The 23677-nt window shown below is 40.6% G+C and overlaps 1 protein-coding gene across 1 annotated transcript in view; it reads right to left on the minus strand.

Moving 5' to 3' along the window:
* Nucleotides 1–1414: 1414 nt before the first annotated feature.
* Nucleotides 1415–23677, minus strand: part of LOC109422023 (uncharacterized) — a 37782-nt gene continuing 15519 nt past the window's right edge. Inside the window, exons 4-6 of the mRNA XM_062844885.1 lie at nt 19609–19761; nt 19246–19536; nt 1415–3091 (exon numbers count right to left, since the gene is read on the minus strand). Coding sequence (XP_062700869.1) covers nt 1613–3091; nt 19246–19536; nt 19609–19761 — 1923 coding nt within the window. The 3' untranslated portion in view covers nt 1415–1612. The remainder of the gene's footprint in view (nt 3092–19245; nt 19537–19608; nt 19762–23677) is intronic.

The raw sequence follows: 23677 nt of genomic DNA on the forward strand, positions 1-23677 counted from the left end.
ACGAGAATCCCATTCCGGATTCTGAGGGAATCCGTCCCAGAATTCTATGAGAATCATTCTCAGAATTCTAGGAGAATTCCTGTCATGAATTTGTAGGAAACCTTTTTAGGATTCTGGGGAAACCTCCCTACAAGTTTGGGACAATCTTTCAGGGTGATAGAAAAATTCCTCTCAGAATGACACTTTTCATTAATCTGGGAGCATGCCAATCAGGATTCAGAATTCTGCGAGAATCTCTCTCAAGATTCTGGTAGAATTCCTCTCACGACTCTGTTATAATTCCTCTTAAGATCCTAAGAATTTCCTTCAGAATTCTAGTAAATCCCTGTCAATATTTTGGGAGAATTCTATAAGATTCTCTTAGAATTCTATGAGAAAAGGGTCATAACTTTTCTCCGGGTCATAACTTTACTTCCTACGCTTCTGAGGGAAATCCCTCTCAGGATTCTGGAAGAATTCTATGGGCTTCTCTCAGAATTCTATAAGATTTTCTCTCAACATTCTAGGGAGTTCCTCTCAAGATTCTAGGAGAATTCTTCTCCTGGTTGTAGGTATGCGGCTTCTGATAGAATTCTCAAGGTTCTGGAAAAATTTGTCTGAAGATTTTATGGGAAGAGCGCTTTTTTATGGGAATCTCTTTCAGGAATTTGGGGAAATCCTTCTCCCGTTTCAGAGAGAATCGCTCCCAAGATGTTATTATTATTATTCACTCATTACAGGAGTAACTTATACGCAGGGATCGTAAATGCTTTTGTCTTTTCACGCATCTCAAGATTCCGAAGCAGACGGAACAGTGATTCCGAGTAGGTCTACATCAAAAAGGTGCTGATCTAGTGTGACTCAAATCGTTTAAATTCTCGGTCGCTGCGTGGAAGATACTCGTAAAATGTGTACTTTTATTTAAGGATGTAGATGCGAAAGCCAGGGCACACAATAAGAATATTTGTGTTCCATCTCAGATAGCTAATACGCTAATACCATCCGTTATGCATATTCGTTGTATTGCTAGCAATAATACTGGCAAAAACATGAAAAATTATCGTTTTCAGTATTTTTTTAAAGCTACAGTAATAGCTTCGGGCAACGGACAGCATAAAAACGAGGTAAAAATAACTAAGAATTAATAAACCTTCAAACAGTTATAATTGATCTAAATAGGAATGCAACATGTCAAACAAGAAAAAGACAGGTATCTAAGGCGTGTGATATCAAGCGTTATTAAACTCTGATTAAGGGTGCACTGTGCTTTCGGAAGGACGATACTCAAAGCGTACAATAACTGAAACTATTTGGTTTGTTAAATCAAGCTTCAAGACAAAACAGTAGACTCGTTTTCAGAGTTTATACTCTACAAACGCTAATTGAACGAACTAAATTCCGGAACAACTAAGCATACAAATAAAACAAACAACAGTAAATAAAAATAAACCAATTTTAATTTCTTGCATTTGTTTGGTTTTACTTGCAGAAAAACGTTGAAACCACAAACAATAATTCTTAATCGTATAAGTACAATCAGAGCAACTTAAACATTCACACATAACATACATAAATAACGAATCTACAAACAAGCTCCTCGTCATCGCGATCGAGAGGATTGCGCACACACTAACTACGAAATTGCACAGCAATCCCACCGCCGACAGCAGTCCACCAGTTTCCGCTCGCTGCTGCGCCTCTCGGCATCCTCCAGCAGATGCCGCCGGATGGGCTGACCTGCGTCCCCTCCGACAAAGATCACCTCGTCCACCTCCTTGCCCTGAAGCTGACTAGATTTACCCGCCAACCCGCCGTCGTCTAGGGGTTGCAATTCTTCCCCCAAGGTGGTGCTGCTGTTGGCCGCTGCCGCCAGTGCCTTCGTCTCCTGGTAGGTTTTCCGCCGGTCCGAGATCCGTTTGAGCTTTTCCAGGCGCGATTTAAGCTGTCGGGGCGAAACGCCTCCACTTATGGAGGTGTTCTTTTTGGAGGAGGAGTTCGTTATGGAAAGGTTCGGTTGCGCAAGGGGTTCTTTCAGGGGTTTCTGCAGGCTGTCTACAGCGTCGGCGGTGTAGTCTTCCAGGTCACCCCCTTCGGTGAGCTGTGATTCGTCGTCAAAGTCCGGCTTATTGTCGGCGCTTTCCGGAGCAGGCGAGTGAGATTCTACACTTTCGGGAGTGTACGGTTCGAACTGGCGGTTGGCGCCAGCGGCCGTCGAGGTGATTCCTCCGGCTGTGGTGGTATAGGTGTTCAGGTAGTGAGTATCGATCCGATTGACGATGATGTCGTTGGCCAGCATGAGGCGTCGCGAGATCAGCGTCTTCCGATGTTCCATCGGCTGGTGTTTGATGATGTTCCGGCAGTTGGGGCAGATCTGTGGATTATTCACGCCACCACCGCCGCCCCCGGTATCCACCTGGGACTGATCGGGGCAGCTTATCGAGCCGGAACGGCTACGCCTACATTCGCCACCTACCAGGCTAAAGCTACTGCTGTACAATGAACACATGCAAACGTTGGCATTGGTGTCCGTGTCGAACACGCTGATCCGCACCGGGGGAGGTGCTTTGGCCGGATGACCCGTATCCTGAGGATTCTTTTTGGCTGGGGTGTTTTCGACAGATGGCGCACCACCGGCACAGGTACCAAGCGGAAGTTCCAACTCCGAAAGAATCTCATCGAACGTGGACTGAATGCGATCGAAGCAGACGGAACAGTGATGCTGGTTAAGAGTGGCTAGTGGCGAACTAGTAAGGGTGCTCAGAGCAGTGCTTGTTAGGGCTGTGGCAGTGGAAGGAGGACGGTTATTGTCGGGATGTGTCGCCGCCGTCAAGCCGGAAGGGAAACTGAGGAGACTGTTGCTGTTGTTGAGGTGGTGGAGGTTGTTGTGGTTGCTGATTATGCTAGTGGCGTCGTTCACATTGCTATTATTGCTAATAAGTTTGCTAACTAAAATACTACTGCAGCTATTGTTGTTATTGATATGATTAACATTAACGGTACTATTGCTACTACTATTGGAATTGTGTTCAACACGTCTATGCGCATGCGTATCACAGGAACAGTAATTTAAAATACCTTGACTCGTCTTGATTCGCACGTTCAGGAACACCGGCTGAAAAGATAGAAAGAAAAGTTAATATTTTTGCACCGTTATTTTCCACTGCAGACATTGATTTTATCAGTTTTACTCGAAAACCATTCATCTAAATTTTAATCTGAAAGCGATATTTACTTCAATAATCGTATCCAGGAGAAAATAATATTTAAATGATTTTAAGTTTTATCGAATAGCCAGCTATTGTACGTTCCATTTATTTTAAAAGCTATTGCTGTAACCAACCAAAACAATATTCACAATTCAACATGATAGCTATCATGACTGGACTGGATATAATTGCATTTGGGACAGGTGATTGAAATATGGAAGCATCACTACGACGAACACCAGAATATCTGAGAAACTGAGAAACATTCAGTCACTTAGCGGACACTCAGTTCATTTTCAAATATAAAAAGCGAACTCACCAAGTAATCTTATTCGGCTGGTTTTCTGTGTTTGCCTTCGGTGTCAGTATCCGATAGGTTTAGAATGCCATCCAAAGCATATTGAATGTTCACTCGTTCACTTCACTCGCTGAGTCTTCAGTCGTCCAACGAAGGATAAACCGAAAAACCCGACGAACCGAAAAAACAATCTCGCGGATGCAGCAGCAACTGACTCCTGCATTCACTTCTTGGAAAATGCCACCGAGACTGAAGCATTTTCAATGTCTCTAGTTGGGGAAGAGCGAATCTGAAAATATTATTCTCCGTGCAGTTGAAACCCGGAATTTTCGACTAGCGAAGTTTGATTTTTCTCCAAATCCGTGCGTCGGACCTAACTTCGGAAGTGATGCGCTGTATAGCGGACCAGGTTTACTATACAGCGCACCACTTCCGAAGTTAGGTCCGACGCACGGATTTGGAGAAAACCCCAATTTCGCTAGTCGAAAATTGCGATTTTCAACTGAATTAAGAATATTAGCTGGACACGTCAACCGAACATGTGAAGATTTTCAATTCCAAAACCTTACCGTTCGAATGCCTCATATTCTTGAGTAGAAGTAGAAACCTCAACATTCGACGATATTCGAGCAAGATTTCTTTCGATCCTGGAACACGAAAAACTTGAAGCACCAGTGACTCTCCAGTCGTAAATTGACGAGTATCGACGCCTCATCAACCTGATTCCTTACAAGCGAGAAATCCATCGAGAGATTCAACAGTTGAAATTCAAGCAAAAAGTAGCCCCCTAAGACTGTGCAACCGCTCTGAGATACAGCTGGCATCTCAAGCCCAGAAGTAAGATGCCACGAGTACCTATATGTGAAATCCTCCAACAAATCAAGAAATACATTGTTAATCCATGGCCAGCTAATCGAAAGCAAGTTGCCGGAGCTGCTCTTCTGTATCACAATCGACGTGAATCCCTCTCCTCAGTATTATAAACGAGTGCGTGATGTTCAAGGAAAGGATGATCGTTACAGAAGACTTTCGACGCCGCTTGCTGCTTCAATTCCACCGTGGACATCCCGGAATAGTTCGTATAAAGATAATCACACGAAACTACGTATACTGGCCTGGAGTCGATGCTGTAGTCACTGCGCTACTGCTGCTAAGGCTTCCACCAAAGCGAAAACAGAACCACGACACCAGGTTTATTACTTTCTAGAGTTTATTGCGTTGATCCCTTTGCCAGATGGCCCGAATCCACGACTGTAAAAGCGACTATCAAGCACCTCGAACAGATATCAGAAGGCCGGCTCCAGAGGCACGTTATCCTCCATTTGGAACATTTGTGAATTTCGGAAGCTTCGCGAATCCTTCAGAATTCATCACATCCGCACGGCACCAACACCCGCAATCAAACGGATTGGCTGAAAGTTTTGTGGAAACCTTCAAAAGAAGCGCGTAGAAGATTTTCTCAGGAGGAGAGTCCCTAGAAGATTCACTTTAGACGTTCCTAACCGGATACCGGTTCTCTCTAACAGATCAGGACGAACAGTCACCCGCTGAAAGGGAAGGTCAATGCTGGGGTAAATGCGAACAGTAGCCAGACATGGGAAAAAAACCGAACCGGTGCGCAAATGTGACGGTTTGGTACACCAATTCTGAACACGTGTTTATAGGCGATGAACACCGGTACAGGTTTGGATTTCGTGCACACGGTGCACGAAACCTAAACCAAAACCGAGTATCGGTTTCGAAAACACAACCGCGGCTTGGTTTACCATTAACCCGTGTGCACGAGTTTTGGTTCTGGTTTATGAAATCTTAACCGCGGTTTTGGTTGACATTTATGGAACCGGACAAAGATTTCTGTGCACACAAGTTCTGGTTAAATAAGTTAGTCAAATATTGTCGGGCAGTGGTGCCGGAACAAGCCATTACATATTCCAAAATGATAATTTTTGGTGCAAGGAAGATGATGCTAGGCCAACAAAAGGCCCATTGTAAATCCAAGATGGCGACTAGTTTTAGTCTTTGAAACCATGAAATATGGGTAGTTTTAGTATGGGGAAGATGTCTGGAGGCCAAAAATGACCATTTCAAAATCCAAGATGGTGGACAAAAATTCAAGATAACGGGGTTTTTATGGAGTTTAGTCTTTGAAACCATGAAATATGGGTATTTTTAGTATTTAGTAGGCCATATACTACGTAGACTTAATTTTGGCAATCTCAGACACCCCCCTCCCCCCTCGTAGACTTTTGTCTATACAAAATTTTCGAAATTTGTAAGGACCGTAGACTTTGGCTTAGGCTTCCCCATATAAAAAAAAAACCATATTGCATGGTTTTACAGGTTAAAATCCCTTAAAACAGCATTCATCTTGAGTGTTGGTCCGCCATCTTGGATCTTCAAGTCACCATTTTCGAGCTCCAGACAACTTCCCCATATCAAAAACACCCATATTGCATGGTTTTACAGGTTAAAATCCCTTAAAACAGCAGCCATCTTGAATTTTGTTCCGCCATCTTGGATTTCGAGATCACCATTTTCGAGCTCCAGACAACTTCCCCATATCAAAAATAATAACATATGCTTAATTTTGGTACCACTGGTTGATCCTGGCACATCATATAATTTGATCCCGAAACCCCAACCGCGACTCAACCGAGATTGGTGCACCAGAAGTCTCGGTTTGGTTTTGGTTTTCGTGTACCGGTTTACGAAAATCGAAACTGAACCGTGTGCTGTGTAAACGAAACGCGGTTGGGTTCAGATGCACGAAAAATACACAACCAATACCGAAACCAAACACGGTGTGCAAAAGTACAGAACATGTGTTGAGATTTAGTGAACCGCACCGGTATTTTCCCATGTCTGATCGAAGCCTCTAGAACGCCAAAAACAGTCCAAGCAAGTCGAACGAAAGCATGCTGCTACCAACTTTCATGATTCTACAAGATGCTTCAAAAACAAGGTGACACGGTGTATGCCCTAGTTCACCGAGGTAATTGGTGATTTTACCTGGTTGGTAAAATCAGTGAGCGTAGGGTAAGAAATCAAGCTTTGAACTAGTCAAATTGTAATCTTAATTTGAACCATTTCAAAATTCATTAAAACGACGTACTATTCAGGCAAATATTGTCCCGAAAAAGATGTTAAACAGCTTTCCGTAATATAACCTGATAACATGGGCTTTAAAAGCATTGAAAAAAGCGTTTTTGTCATGAAAAACAGGCAATTGAAAAATACTGTGATTTCACCCATTTCCCCCAAGAGAAAGCACATTTTCGGTGCACTCGTACAGCTCATGCATTGTATCACACGCAATATGTGAACACGTCAAATGAAAGCTTATTTATCGTAGAATCGACCAACCGAATAATATTCCGCATTATTTGTCATAAAATTATCAAATTTAAGTGATTTTTACTTGGAGAATGTTATCTTAAGTTGAACCATTTGTAATCTAAATTTGAACTAGTAAACGGGGCTGAGCTTCTAGTGTTGGCCTGTAGATTGCGCTAGTGATTGCTTTGTTTACGCTTGGGGGATGAAAAAATCCAAATTTAGTTTCCAAATTCCTAAAGAATTTCGAACATTCTGAGTTGAGATTCCACTGCCTAATGAAAAATAGGTATGAGAATTATAGCAGATTCATGTGATTTTTCATTGTTTAGCATGGAATTGGCTGTTTTGTGAGTTGCTCCAGCTGCTGCCGCCAGTAGTTCAAATTAAGATTTTCCTCATCTGTAGAGCCTTTTAACCACTGCGACAATTATTTAGGAATATTGTGGTATGACCCATATTTAATTTGGTGCTAGTCAAATATCCTGTCACAATTGAGCTGTGATGGACAATGGTTGATGTAACACTTGATCCCAACTAGGCACAACTCGTTTTATGAAGTTTATTACCCTGTTGGGATTACTTCGCCAAATTACCAAGGGCTCTAGAAACCCTTTACCAAAATCCGCCAATCTCTGATTGGATAGTACTCCACAGTTGCAGAGTAAATGTTCAGCAGTTTCGTTTTCCGTTTGACAGAAACGACACTCGGAGGATTGGATTTTTCCAATCTTACTTAGATGATATTTACTCGGGCAGTGACCAGTCATCAGACCAGTAATTACCCTGAGATCTTTTTTGTTTAGATTTTTTTTTTTATTCCTGTTCGGGATTGTCACTGCGACCAGTTTTTAGATCTATTGTGACATTACCCGTATCCTTAGTGTAGTGCATGTCGCATTACTCAATTGCCATTGAGGGGCAATAAAGTATCGATTTTGATACAGTTTTTGTTTTGTTTTCTTAGAAAACAAAACAAGAGTACTGATATTGGCCATGCATCGGAAACCTAGCATCACCCTTGTTTTACTGCTAAATTCTCTCCAGTAAGAAGTTTAGAACCCGGGTTTTAACATTAGCAGCAATACCATTCCAATAATGGAACATATGTTCAGTAATAAGGATTCTAGTATGTTCCTTGCATACCAGCACTTACCTGTCTTTGAAGAGTTAGTACATACATGGATCCCTAACCCGATTTGATGTCCTTTGCATCAAGTTTAGCCTCGAACGGCGAGGTTTTTAACTATCCGCAAAGTAAAGTTGGTTAACTTAGTTTTATTCAGAGACCGTTAGCCACCACGATACCAGTGACAAGGACTAAATACTATGATTCCTTGAATTGCCAGAACGCATATTCCAAAATTGGAAAAGTAGGACGACACTAGGTTTCGGTAGATTTTACTCCGTAACGCAACACGAAAAGGTGATCTACCCACGTTACGGGCTCCGTTAACGATCGAGCATCTTTGAAACCCCCTCAATCATTCATCCATCAGCACGGGTCGCCTGACACCTTGGATTGGGGTTCCCTGTTTGGTGGACTTTTACCCCCGGAACAGGGGGTCCGTAGTGCAATTCTATTCTGTTTAGATTTAATAAGGACCTGGCTTTTTCTGCACTGGGTTTTATAAACCTTTTCGCTTGCTTGGATGTATCCGTGGCATTCCAATTAGATTCTACCGTGGACATTTCCCAAGTTTTTAGTTTCATCCGAAGAGCACACTCAGGAACTCCACAGAAAGGTTCAGGGCCTACAAAGCTTGATGCTGCACCCTGTCTGGCTAAATTGTCGGCGTTTTCATTTCCCAGAATTCCACAATGACCGGGCACCCAGTATAAAGTTACCTCGTTCCTACTGGCCAATTGCTTCAGAGAAATAATGCATTCCCACACTAGCTTTGATTGACAAGTAAAAGCCTTTAGCGCATTTAGAGCCGCCTGACTGTCCGAAAATATACAAATCTTAGCAAACCTATAATTTCTTTTCAGACAAATGTTGGCACACTCTGCTTGAAATACAGTGGGACTGCATCCCATTGGTATAGCCTTACTGATACCAGGGCCGAAAACACCGGCTCCTGTATTTTCACGCATCTTGGACCCATCAGTATAATATACAATAGAACCTGGACGTAAACTTGGCCCACCAGCATCCCAAACATAGCGATATGGTTTCACCACTTTGAAGGGAACATCACAGTTGGTCTTTGTTATCATCCAATCGTCTACTGTTTTTATGTCCATGTTTAATTTGAAGTCTTTGATGGTCCTCAAATGTCCCACAAGATCCCCATCTAGTACATTATTGTAACGGATAAACTGCAGGGCACTTTTTGCCGCTTGTAGTTTAACAAATTGATGCAAAGGCAGTATATTGAGAAGGGCATCCAAAGCAACTGATGGAGTGCTTTTCATTGCTCCTGTAATCGATATACAAGCAAGTCTTTGTAGCTTACCTAGCTTCCCTTGAGAGGTTACCTCGTTTGTTTTGGGCCACCAAACAAGTGAAGCATGAGTAATCTTAGGCCGAACTATCGCAACATAAATCCAGTGAATGATGTTTGGTCTAAGACCCCAGGTTTTTCCTAGGGCTTTGCTGCAGACCCAAAGGGCATTCGTACCCTTAGTTAAAACATTGTTTAAATGTGAATTCCAATTCAGTCTTTTGTCCAAAGTTACCCCAAGATGTTTAACTTCTTCCGAGAACTGAATTTGAACTCCATTTAAAGAAGGCTCAATAAGATTTAGTTTCAACCTTCGAGTAAAAGGTACTATTACAGTTTTTGAAAGGTTTACGTTCAATCCCTCCTCTCGGCACCATTTGGGGGTAACATTCAACGCAGATTGTAGCCGGCTGGATATCGTGTCGTCATATTTTCCACGTACCAGAATAGCTACATCATCTGCGTATCCAATAACCTCAAAACCTTGATTAATAAGCTTTTTAAGGAGTTCGTCCACTACCAAAGACCACAATAAGGGCGATAGTACTCCTCCTTGAGGACAGCCCTTCACAGATCTGACTGATAGTTGCGCACCTCCAAGAACGGAAGAGATTTCTCGATCTTTAAGCATCGATATTATCCATTCGATAATGCATTTATCCAAGCCCCTTGCTTCCATTGCTGAACGCATTGAGCTGTATGATGCGTTATCGAATGCTCCTTCAATGTCGAGAAAAGCAACCACGGCTATTTCCTTGGCTTGAAGCGATTTCTCAACTTTGCTGACTAGCGACTGTAGCGCTGTTATTGTAGATTTACCTGTTTGATAAGCAAATTGAAACTTGCTAAGAGGCATTTCTACTAAGCTGGTAGACTTGATAAAGTCATCCACTATTTTCTCCATGACCTTTAACAGAACACAGGAAAGGCGTAAAGGTCTGAAGGCTTTAGATGTTGTTTTATCCCTTTTGCCAGCTTTTGGGATAAAAACAACACGAACCTTACGCCATGCCTTAGGTATGTAAGCTAAAGTGATACTGGCTCTAAATATTTCGGTTAGGAGCGGACCAATCGCTCCTTTCCCTTGTTGAAGTAACGCTGGAAAGATTCCATCTATCCCAGCAGATTTGAAAGGTTGAAAAGAACTCAGTGCCCATTCGACCCTCGATGGCGTGAAGATTTCACAGGCTTTCTGATAGGCATTTGTCGACCATACATGGTTTACCTTGTCTAAGTCCTGATCTTCAGCCGAGTAAGGAATCGACCCCGGAAAATGAGTCTTTATCATCTCTTTCAAAGCTTCAGAAGAATCGACAGTAAAACTGCCATCTTCCTTTTTGATGCTTTCCAAGCTTATTAGAATGGTCTTTTGAAAGGACTTTGTGGAGCCTTGCAGCTGCAGGAGCGTTATTGATGTCTTCACACACCCGTCTCCAATCCTTTCGTTTGGCTAGCCTCAGTTCTCTGTTATATTCTGTTAGGGCTTTTTTGTATTGAACCCAATCAGAAGAAGTAGCCTTTGCTCTATTGAACAATCTTCTAGATTCTTTCCTCAGTTTTGCTAGCTTGTCATTCCACCAAGGGACATCCCTGTTGGATGACCTCTGTTGGATTGTGCAGCTAGCATGATATGATGAGATCATTTTATCAATAACCTCATCAGAGGCACTTTCCAATTGTGAAACAGATATGATCTGCTCCCATTTATATGCATTTTCATGCGTTAAGTAAAAGCGATAGAAGTCCCAGTTTGTTTTTCTTGGGTTTCTAAAACTTTCAATTAAATTTGATCCGGCTTTATAATCAAACCTGATATGTTTGTGATCTGACAATGATTCCTCATCAGAAACATGCCAGTTCACAATTTATTCCGACAGCAGGTCACTGCAGATCGTAAGATCTAGAACCTCCTGTCGAATTGTGTTAATAAAAGTGGGAGAATCTCCCTTATTGCATATGTCTATGCTATTAGACGAAATGTAGTTCAAAAGATCCTCACCCCTCTTATTAATATCGGTACTGCCCCAAATGGTATGATGGGCATTCGCATCGCATCCAATCAAAAATTGAGCGTTTATTCTCTTACAATAATTAATGAAACTTACAACACTAGATGGAGGCACATCATCAACGTCTCCTGAGAAATATGCTGAAGCAATGCATACCTCAGTTTTTCCCCGGATTATCGGGACCTCCAACTTGATAGCTACAATAACAAATTACACAATAACAAAAATTAAGATTAAAATTGGTTCAAATTATGATTACGATGGTTCAAATTAAGATTAAAATCATTGTTGATGAAAAATCATATATTTCAATTAAATTCGGTGCAAATACAAACTTTTTACCATTTAACAGAAAGCTTATACCCGTGGCTTTCATGTACATACGATTTTACCGTAGTAAATTATTTCCATGTGGGAGAAAAAATCACTTAAAATTTGTACTGCTTCAGAAAGCCGCAATTTGGTTCAAATTTTGATTACCTAGGGTAATTCATGTATTTTGGACAGGCTGAGGACAACGTTGGAAAAATCGTCCCCTTGCTTCCTTAGAAAGCAATTGATTATTTTGCAAAGTTATCAATACGCTTATAATATGATTGTTCTTTGCGTTCCTGGTGACAAAAACCTTAACGAAAGCATTTTAAGCTGAGAAAATCACATTTTCCAATCGCCTGTTAGAATTGCATTTTGGACACCGAATATATGTTTTGGACACCCTTAGGTATATATAATTTGGACAGGGCTATTATCTCAATGCTTAGCCATGAATACTGCTGAATAATGGAAGTAGCATAAATTAACAAATATGTTCTTGCAAATAATCAAATTTTGCCGCTTAACAGCCATCTATTTTGATAACTATTACAATTTTTTGTTAAAATCGAGGAAATATCGCCAGACCCACAGAATACGCCTCCAAGTATGCAATCGCACAGCATCCCCATGTAGTTCGTCAGATGACCAAAATATATTAACAGTAGAAAACATGCAATGTATTTTGGACACCACCTATTTTAAGCGTTCTAGATGAATGTTAAGAAATTGGCTGCCTAATACTTCTTTATTGAACATTTTTCATTGCAATAAGGCATTTCAATTTCTTACAATTATTATTTCAATGTTACCAAAAGGCATTATTAATAGATGTATTATGCTTAAATTATGAGATTGCACCATTTGTGTGCTTAAGATTTGCTCAAAAGCCTATTTTAAAAAAATATTTTCCTTAAAATTTTTGCTGCTGTGTTCCTATTGTTGCGGTAGTGTTCCTAATGTTGCGGTATCCCATATGATTTCAATGGGATACCGCAACAAAAGGAACCAAAATTAAATTTTACCTCCATAATAGGAACAGTGTGCCTAATGTTGTGGTAAGCGATTTATGATCGAAAACAGAGAGAAACGATAGTTTTATATTTTTCCAAGCAAATTTGGATAGAAAACTACCAATTAACGTTTTGCAACCCTTCATAAGATGATACGATCATTGTTTTTAAAATGAATTTACCTTAATACCACAACGATGGGCACACTTACCCTACTCATAAAAAAGACACCGGGCAAAAGCTTTTTAAGAATTTGCCTGTACCAGTTATCGCACTACCTAAGGAAAACTATTTCTATAAAAATAAGAAGAAGACCGACGAATGTCATCGATGCGTCAAATGATTGATTAGTTTTTATATTTTACTAACTTGATGATTTTGTGGCTATATCGGTCTCTTTCTACTCATAGTATAAGGGAGTAGAGATCAAAGTGGATAATGAAATGATAGATATGATAGAATTCGCTAGGTAGCGAACAAGTGTGAAAATTTATAGAAGGTGAAATTAGGCAAGTAGGCCATGTATTGAACGAATACATCGAATGCGTGAAACTTCTGCCGTGCAACCTGTGCTTTTAAACAGATCGGCTTGGTTGGTAGTTCATACCACCTTACCAAGACTGGCAAAAGTTTCAGGCACCCGACTGCCTATGTATTGTCCTGTTTTCATCACAAATTCTATCGATCGGTAGCTTTTTCGGAATTCGCACTCCGTTCATAGAGGTATGTCTATATCGCGGCGTGTTCTTCCTATTAGCTTTTTCGATCTTATAGGATAGAACACTTTTCTTTTTAAGCCAAACTTTTTATATCATATTCTTGTTTATCGACCGTATTCTATTATTAACTTGATGATTTTGTGGCTATATCGGTCTCTTTCTACTCATAGTATAAGGGAGTAGAGATCAAAGTGGATAATGAAATGATAGATATGATAGAACTCGCTAGGTAGCGAACAAGTGTGAAAATTTATAGAAGGTGAAATTAGGCAAGTAGGCCATGTATTGAACGAATACATCGAATGCGTGAAACTTCTGCCGTGCGACCTGTGCTTTTAAACACCTTCACCTTTCACCTTCTATAAATTTTCACACTTGTTCGCTACCTAGCGAATTCTATCATATCTATCATTTCATTATCCACTTTGATCTCTACTCCCTTATACTATGAGTAGAAAGAGACCGATATAGCCACAAAATCATCAAGTTAATAATAGAATACGGTCGATAAACAAGAATATTTTATATTTTACAGGAAAAATATAGAAACGGAGCCAAAACTACTTTTAGTATTTATTACGGCGTGTGCCAATGATAGGAACCCTGTTCCAGTTATGGACACATTTGTTAATTTGGGTTCCACTTCGCACTATTTACATGCATTCCTTATGGGATTTGCCATAACTGGTACACTATGGCGAAATAGGGTGCAAGGAAGCCGAAAAGTTAAGGAAAATGATTTATTTCTATCATAATTTGAACAAATTGTCAATTTTTAATGATTGTAATCATCTTTTGTGAACGTGATCAGTTGTTCACGATTTTTTTTCGGGTTGATTTGCATCTATAAAGGTTGAAAATCAACTATGGCCAATTAGAGGTACTATAGCCATAACTGGTACACTGAGCCTACGTCTGTTTGACTGTGAATTAACTACGAAATCGAGTTGAAGTTGAAGAACAACCGTTACATCAAGATTCACCTCTCACGACTTTACTCAATGAATTTGGTCTGTGGCAAATGCCGACTACACAACCAAGAAATATAGATAAAATATCCGCTGTAGAAGTTCGAATTTGATGAAGTTCCTTCCATAGAAGTAATCACGTTCAAATGTATGCGTGCCTTTCAGAATCATCACGACGATCGAATCAGGCAGGGAAGTGGAATCATCTCAGCACTCAGCAGGGCTTCTATTTGGGGCAGTTTTCTGGTATAACTCAGTCAGTTTTAAATTAATGGACACAATTTTTGGAAAGCGATCAGATACTCATAGTATCTAGCTGTGTACAAAATTCCAAGTCAATTGTTTTGAAATTGACTGCGTTATAGCGAAAAAGTGCTCAAAATATCAGCCACTGCCCAAGTGGTTCGCTACACCACCACCTCTACTGGTGCTTTGTTGGTGAAATCGTAGAAACGTCAGACTCCCGCTTGCTAATTGGTTGGCGACGACTCTGGCAATGGAATCACTCGCCACGGATTCCTTGGTGTCGAAAAATCGTAAAAAATCCCTTACGTAATTAATGGGCAGCCCCTTAATAAATACACTAATCTAACACATTACGGTCGGCATCCACGTACCAATGTGTGAACCCATTGCCAACACTCCGACATCTGCATTTGTGCAGACGCAGAGGTATATACGGTCTGCTGTGGATACAAACGATTGCAATTATCACTTGCTTACACTTCCCCACATTGACCTGCAACCTGACGTGGCAGGCGCCATTGTCGTCTACAAATAGAAAATCACCAGCACTCACACACTGAAAATACCCGCTTAGTCCCCGCCAGATAAATATCTAATTGTTTCCTTGTGTGAGTGTAGCTGGTCTGGCGATACTGGAGTAGCAGCATCCACGGGCGGTCAATCAAGCTTAAACTTTGATTGGTAAAATGTAATTATTAGTAAAAAAAAATACTGTGCCCAATATCTCGACTCAGTAAAGCGATATAAAGATGGCGTCTACGAGAAATTCGTTCTAGTGTATAACAGGCATGTGCCGAGAAGTTTTTCAGTTAAAAACGACCACTTTTGATGTAATGTATATCACGAATATGTTCGTCTGCAAATAAGGCCTCCCATAAGGATTTTCACCATTCATTATTCAGCAAATCTTCCCGATAATTATCCATGAATGTCTCCTAGGATTCCTACCAAATTTCATCTTGTGATTCCTCCAGAGAATCCTGTAGGGGTTCATCCTAGGCTTTCTCCTGATATTCCACTCAGGATTTCTCATGGGATCTTTTCAAGTATTCATCTCTCAGGGGTTCCTCCATAATTCTTTCGGGGATGCCTCTTGACATTCCGTTAGTTATTTTTCCCGGATTTTTTCCGGAATCCTGCCAGGGATTTTACCCAAGATTCCTTCATTGCTTTCTCACGGGATTCCTTAAGGGGATTCTCTTAAAATGTATCCAGGGTTTGCATCTGGGATTCCTTGCGGAATTGCTTCTAATATTACTCTTGGGATGTCTTTGATTTCTCCCGGTTTTTTTCAATGATTTTACTTGGCATTTTTACAGAGATTCCTTCATAAATCTCTCCCTCTTTCACAGATTATTCCCGAGACTACATTAGATATTTGTCCATGATTTTTCCTGGGTTTTCTTTCGGAATTGCTTCCGGGATTTTTCATAGATTATTCCAAGACTGCATTAGGGATTCCTTCAGGATTCTTCATTGGCTTTCTCCTGGGATTCCTTTAAATATTACTCCAAGACTTCCATCAGGAATTCCTTCTGGCTTACTCTCGGGATGCCTTTACGGATTTCTTCCGAGATTCTTAAGGATTTTCTTCCAGAATTCCTCCATTGATACCTCTCTAATTGAGGATTTCACCCTAAATTCGTTTTGGGATTCAGGGAATATTCCGGGGATTCCTTCCGTCATTTCTTCATTGATGTCTACCTGGATTCGTTTGGGGATTCTTTTACAGATTTCTTTCGGCATTTTTCCCGAGATTCCTTCAACGATATCGCCTTGGTCCTGGGATCCTTTCTTGATTGCATTCATTGATTCTTCCCGGGCTTTCTTCCGTCTGTAATTGTTCAGGATTCATGCAGGCAGGGGCATTTTCCGACATTCCATCAGGATTTCCTCCTGGGATTCCTTCATCGATTAATCCCAGAATTGTCTTAGGATTTTTTCCGGGAATCCTACCGAAATTCTTTCACGGATTCTTCCCAAAACTGCATCAGGGTCCGAGAATTCCTTCAGAATTCTCCTTATTTTTCTCAAGCGATTCCTTTAGTTTTTTGGACGGTCTTCCTTCATTGATTCCTCCAGTCAAGAACTGTTTTCTTCAACGTTTCCTTTAGAGATTCCTCTCGAGATTCATTCAGGCATTCTTTCAAGTATTTGTTCCCGGGATTCCTTTTGAGATTCCATCTCTCCCGGGGACTTTCAGGCATTCTTTCAGGTATTCCTCCCGAAATTTATAATGGAATTATAAATTATTCTCCTGGGGTTCCTTCATTGATTCCTCACGGGATTTCTACCGGAATCTTTCCACGTTTTGCTTTTACACTACTGCATCAGGGATTTCTCCAAGATTCTTTTTGGGGTTTCTCCCAGAATTGCTTCAGGGTTTTTTTGCGCTTATATTAAGAATTCCTGCAAAATTCCTTTGTTGATAACTCCCAAAAAATCTGCATTTATTTTTTCGTGATTTCTTATAGGGGTGAATTCTTCCCACGATTCATATCTAGGAATTGTTTCCATTAGAGATTTCTGGATATTTCCAGGGATATTTCATTCAGGGGTCCTTCATTGATTTCACATATGATTTATTTGGGGATTTATACCGGGATTCATGAAGAAATTTCTCCTGATATTCCCTCAAGGATTTCTCCAGGGATTCCACCCGGTATTCCTTCCTGGATTTACTCCTTCGGGATTCCTTCTGGGATTTCTGCTGTGATCCTTCTGAGATTCCTTCAAATATTCCTTGCGGAATCCTTCCAGGGGTTTCTTGGGACTCCTTCAGGGATTACTTTAATGATTCCTTCAGGGATTTCTCCACGGATACTTCGAGGTTTTTTTCGAAGATCCCTCTCGTAATTCCTTCAGGGATTCCCTTAGAATATTCAAAAGGGAATCTTTTGAGATTATTTCAGGGAACACAACCAGATTTTTTTAGGCATTGCTTCAGGAAATTCAGGGGATTGCTTCTGGGATTTCCCCGGGGTTCCTTTATGGATTCCGCCATTCTTTCATGTATTCCTCCCAATGTTTATTTAGGTGTTTCTTCATAGATTTCTCCCACGACTTCTTTATGATTATTCACGAACTTCCTAAACGGATTTTGCTTAGGATCCTTTCAAGAATTTTTCCCGAGATTCATTAAGGGAATCCTAAGATTCTATCGATACTTCCTCTAGGAATCCTTTCAATAATCGGTAAAGTCTTCAAACATTTTCAGGGATTACTTCAGGATTCTTTCATAGATTGCTCTCCTGATTCCCTCCGGGATTACTCCTGGGATTCCTGTTAGATTCTTTCAGGGATTTTTCCGGGAACTCCTTCCGAGATTCCTCCCAGGGTTTCCTATAGGCATTCCATTTGAAATTTCTCCAGGGATTCATTCCGGAATTCATCCCTCGGATTTCTTCCAGGCCTTCTCCTGATACTGGATTCCTTTCGATAATATTTAAAGAATGGGATTCCTGCGAGGACTAATTCATGAGGATAGGGGGAGGATGCGGTTGTGGTTTGGTTGATATTATTCGATAGCGTACACACTCAGTTTTTATTTCGCTGTTCGGTAATTTTTTCACCGGAAAAATTCGGTAGAGCGAAAAAAATACCGTTGTTCGGTAAAAATCAACTATTTTACAAAAGTTCGGTAATTTGATTACCGAACAGTTTGTAATTTGATACCTACCTGTCAAATAAATTACCGTACGTACTGCAAAAACTAAAAAAAATGCAGTATACTGTACGAAAAACTACCGAACAGTTCGTATATTGCACTCTACATTACCGAACAATCAGTAAAGTGGTAAGAAACGTTTACGAAACGTCATGTTGTGGCAAATGGAATTTGTGATTCCATATTTTAAAGCTCAGATATTGTTTTATAAAGTTCTAGTTCCTTGAGGATAGTGTAACTATCGGGCAAAGCATCATATTTGCTGAATCGGTGTAAGTATCCATCCAAATATTGAATCTGGTCATTTTCTATTAAAATTATCATCACAATATTCCAGCCGCTAGCAGCTTCTCCAACTCCAAAACGATGAAAATTCACGTCGCATTAATACTATGTACCAGATCAAGCGGAAATTAGAGCAAAAAATGGTGAGGCTTGTTTATCCCGAGATACACAACTTTTTCTACAATTACCGTAAATAAAAACAAATAAACTCTGCCCTGCATCTTTCATTTTCATAGATACCGAAAAACTGTAAAAATATCCAATAGGAATTGAAAAACTACCGAACTCTACGGTAATTTAGTAATAAGCACTACCGGAGAAATTCGGTAATTTTTGACAGCTTTTCGAAAATTCTATTTACCGGACGTTCGGTACCGGTTTGGATTACCGAACTGATTACCGAACATTCAGCTGTTGAGAATTCGGTAAAAAATTACCGGATACTGTAAAAAAATCTAAGTGTGTAACGAACCCTGTATCAAATGCTACAAGAAGCAGGGAAATGTAATGGACTCATCCTAACAAAAAGGTTGACTAACTGGGAATCGAACCCAGATCATGTTTCCTTATAACAAGCAGTTACATATTGTGTATACATCAATTGTATCGTAGATATTACTTGGCATAATAAACTGAGGGTTTGACTATAGAAAATGATCGCAGTGTATTTTCTTGCGTTCGGATAACCAAGATCTGTTGGAATCTATAAAATGGTTTTCGAGTGAACTATTTACATGTCAAACCAAATCCTACCAACACCTACCTTATGATCTCCCATGCAAACCACCTCGCCCATGATACCGTAGGTACCCTTGGCGGCCGCCATCGTCGCCGTCGTCGCATTGCCGGTTTTTCCGTTCTCCCGCTCGTCGTCGATAAGTTTGCGCGCCGCCGGGCTGATCAGTATCCGGTCGCACCAGGCCGGACACCGGGTACTCATGTAGCTGCCCGGCTGCCCGGGATCCTCCTCGTACGGGTACGAAGGCGGGAATGTAATCGGATACTCGTGCAGTATGCTGCGGAGCGAATCGAGCTCCCGATCGAACTGACGCAGCTGTACGGGAGAGACAGAGGATGGATTAGTTACGGAGATCAATTATTAACATGTGCCGTTCAGAACACCTACCCAGCTTTCTTTGAATGTGCTCTGGTCGTAGTGGGTGAACTCCTTCTTGCCCAGCGTAAGTACGTTGGCACCGTCCGAGTCCCGGTACTGAACCTTGGAGTTGTCGCTCTTTGGGTGCGGAATCCGATGCATCGTCAGATCCTCGGTCAGCTTCTACGGGGATGCGTCAGAGGGAAAGAGAATAAGAGAATGCGAAATAATTAAGTTGCAGGTCGGTTGGTTGGGTGGTTGGCAGATTGTGACGAGGACGTGATGCAATGCATGAGTGACGATGGACGACGACGACGTCCATCCGATTGACGTCAAGCGCGCCGCTATCGATATCGAGAACTATTACGCATTTCTGACGGACTGACAATGCAGGCCAACTGCACGACACCGCATGCGAACGTCCGTTGTTTGGTTGCATAATCTTTTGTTTGTTCCAGTTGGAAGCGAAAAAGTAGTTCAAGTTATGGAGAAGTTTAATGTGAAACCATTGCAACGAATGCAGGAGGCACAACTCGATAAGGCTTCTTTGTTAAAGGCAGTTCTTATGATGAAAAATCACAGGTAACAGATTCACTTTTAAACTCAATTTAGTATAGATTTAGCACAGGCCCTAAGACTCTGTTTCAATTGGGATATTCAAATTGTTTTCAACTAAAATTTACCATTAAGAAAATTATTTTTTCAGAAAATTTTTCCTCAGGAGTTTTTCCTTTGATTTTACAGCAGCAGCAACTCCTCCAGAAGTTTTTCCAACAAATTTTCATTATTTCAAGAATTACTCCAGTATTTGATGCAAGAAGTCCTCCAAAAATGTTTCCAAGAGTTCTTTCAGGAGATTCCTGTTCCTATGGAAAATGTTGGAGGAAATTCCAACAAAAAAAAACTCTTGGAAGAATTCTTAGCGGAAGTGTTGAAGAATCTCATGAAACTGCTGGAGCAAATTCTAGAAAAACTCTTGGAGGAATTCATAGCGGAACTACTGAAGAACCTTCTTGAAAGAAAATCCTAGAAGAACTCTTGGAGTACTTTTCTAGAAAACTTTAGCTGAAGCATTGAAGAAGAAATTTCATGAGGATTTCCTTTAGGTACTTCTGAAGAAATACAGGGAGAAAATTTCAGAGGTATATTGATAGGAACTCTAGAAGAATCCAAAATTTGCCAACGGATAAGCGTTAGAAAGCGGAATTAAAAGGTGCAAAACTGATTACACTCATTCAAAGAGAGTATGCCGCTTAGAGCGTTCGAAAAATCAGTACAGAAGAATCCGTAAGGTACACCGGGGCAAGTTGAAACGGGTGGGGCAAGATGAAACAGCAGGTTAACATGATGTTTTCTAATGATGATAAACTGTTTGATCGCCATAACACGTAGTTTTTGATTCAAACAATCTTTTAACGAAGGATAAATTACCAAATTGTATTGAAATCTGTTTCAAAACTTCGTGTTTCATCTTGCCCCACCCGTTTCAACTTGCCCCGGTGTACCTTAGTTAACTCTCGGACCTTCCCGGACCCCGATGGACTTTCTCTAGAGGAATCCCTGATGGAATACCCTCTCCGGGGAACCTCATAAGAAACTCGTTCTGCAGACGAATACCTTATGGAACTCCTGGAAGAATAACTGATGAAATTATTGGAGAAACCCCTGATGGGACCTGGAAAACACTTAGAATATAAGAGGGGTGTCAGCAGCAACTCTGGGGGAATGCGTAATGGATCACCCTCTGGGAGAATTTTTTTGATGGATCTGCCTCTGGAGGACTAAACCGATGGAACTCTCTTTAGAGCAATACTTAATGGTACTCGCCCTGGGGGAATCTCTGAGTACTTCTTGTGAGAGAAAATCCTTCAGGAGAAATAACTGATCGAAGCTCTAGCCGAATAACTGATGAAACTCTTGGAAGAATTCCTGAAAAAAAAAACTCTTGAAGACTGAATCACTGAAGTGTTAGTTGAAGATCCCCAGAAAGAATCTCTAAAGAAACACCTCCTGGAGCAAGATCTAAACCATCTCCTAGAAAATTCTTTGCTAAACCTAAAACATCAGCAAAGATTTTAGTTTTGTCATAAGCATTGTCTCCTAATATGAAACATAATATGTATCTGTAATATTGATAGCACTTGATTTTTGTTTTCCTAACTGAGTAGTTTCAAGTTTTTGTTTTTGTCTTCTCACCGGTTCACAAACATACGAATAGACAAGAAAATATCCTGCAGATAATCAGAAAACGACCAAAACAGCTTCAAAAGACGATCGGAAGATGACCATCAGAAGATTACCAGAAGATGATCAGAAGATAATCGTAAGAGAACCAGATGATTAGCAAACGATGAGAAGATGGCCAGTGGACGACCAGGAAATGATCAGAAGGTTATCACAATTTAGTCAAATATCAGTCGGAAAACGACCAGAAGACCACCATCAGAAGATTACCAAGAACACGACCCGAAAATGTCTACAAGCCGTTCAAACGATAGCCAGAAGACGATCAAAAAATGATCAAAAGGTGACCAAAAGACGGCCATAAAATGACTAGGAGACGACTAGAAAACGACCACAAGATGAGCAGAAGAGGATCGAAAAGCGATTATAAGACGATCACAAGATGGCCAGAAGACCACCAGAAGAAAGACTAAAAACAGAAAGTGACAAAGTGACAAAGAAAACAATCAGAAGATACCCAGAAGATGATCAAAAGACGACCAGAAGATGACCGGAAGGCAACTAGAAGACAACCAGATAACGATTAAGATCCCCGAAGACGACCAAATGACGACCAGGGGACAACCAGAAGATGATCAGGAAGTTACTATAAGACGACCAAGGAAAAATGACCAGAAAACGAACAGAAGATGGTCAAAAGACGATCGGAAGATGACCAACAGATAACCAGAGGATGACCAAAAGATCCCAGTCAACCAGTCATCTTATAAGATGTTGTATAAGATGTTAAAGTGGAGGCGATATGCGTACATTTTACATGCGCCTAAATGGAGGCATGCACGCATATGGCCTCCACTTTATCATCTTATGCAACATCTTATACGATGACTGGTTGTCTGGGATAACCAGAAGATAATTTGACCAGTTATAAGTAAACGATCAGAAGATGAACACAAGGTCATCAGAAAGCGATTAGAAGATAACTAAGTACTAGAAAACAATCAGAAATTGATCAGAAGATGATCAAAGGACGATCACAAGATGAGTAGGAGCTCATCAGAAACAGAGCAGATGACGATCAGTAGATGTTCAGAAACCGACCATAAAATAACCAGAAAAACACCAGAAGACTATCAAAAGATGACAAAAAGACGAACACAAGATGACTAAAATAGACCAGAAAATTACCAAAATACGATTAGATGATCAGAAGACGACTAGAGGATAAGCAAAGAATGATCAGAAGATGAGTAGAAAACGATCTAAAATAGTCAGAAAACGATAAGAAGTTAACTACAAAATCACCAAAATACAACCAGTAGACAATCAGAAGAAGATCAGAAAACGATTAGAAAATCATCAGAAGATGATCAGAAGAGGGTCAGAAGATGACGAAAAGACGTTCAGAAGATGATGATCAGAAGACTATCAGAAGACGACTAGAGGATTAGCAAAAAATGATCAAAAATGGCCAGAATACGATAAGAGAATGATCACAAAATCGCCAAAACACGAGCAGAAAGCAATCAGAAGAAGATCAGAAAACAGTCGAAAAATCATCAGAAAAAGATCAGAAGGTGACCAAAAGACGTTCAGAAGATGGTCAAAAATTATCATACTACCACATAATGACCCGAAGGCTATCAGAAGACAACCAGAAGTTGATCAGAAGATGGCCAGAAAACCGAAAGATCACTTAAAAATGACCAGCAAACGACTAAAGGTCAACCAAATGATTATCACAAGATAAACAGAAGGCGATACGATCATAAGATGATCAGAAAATGGCCAGAATACAGCAACAAAGAAGACGGCCAGAAGACAATCGGAACATGACGGACATGGCCAGAAAATGACCAGAAGACGACTAGAAGACCATCAATTGATGACCAGAAGACGACCTTCAACCGACCAA

This window comes from Aedes albopictus, chromosome 1, assembly GCF_035046485.1.
Source record: "Aedes albopictus strain Foshan chromosome 1, AalbF5, whole genome shotgun sequence".
Taxonomy (NCBI): Eukaryota; Metazoa; Arthropoda; class Insecta; order Diptera; family Culicidae; genus Aedes; species Aedes albopictus.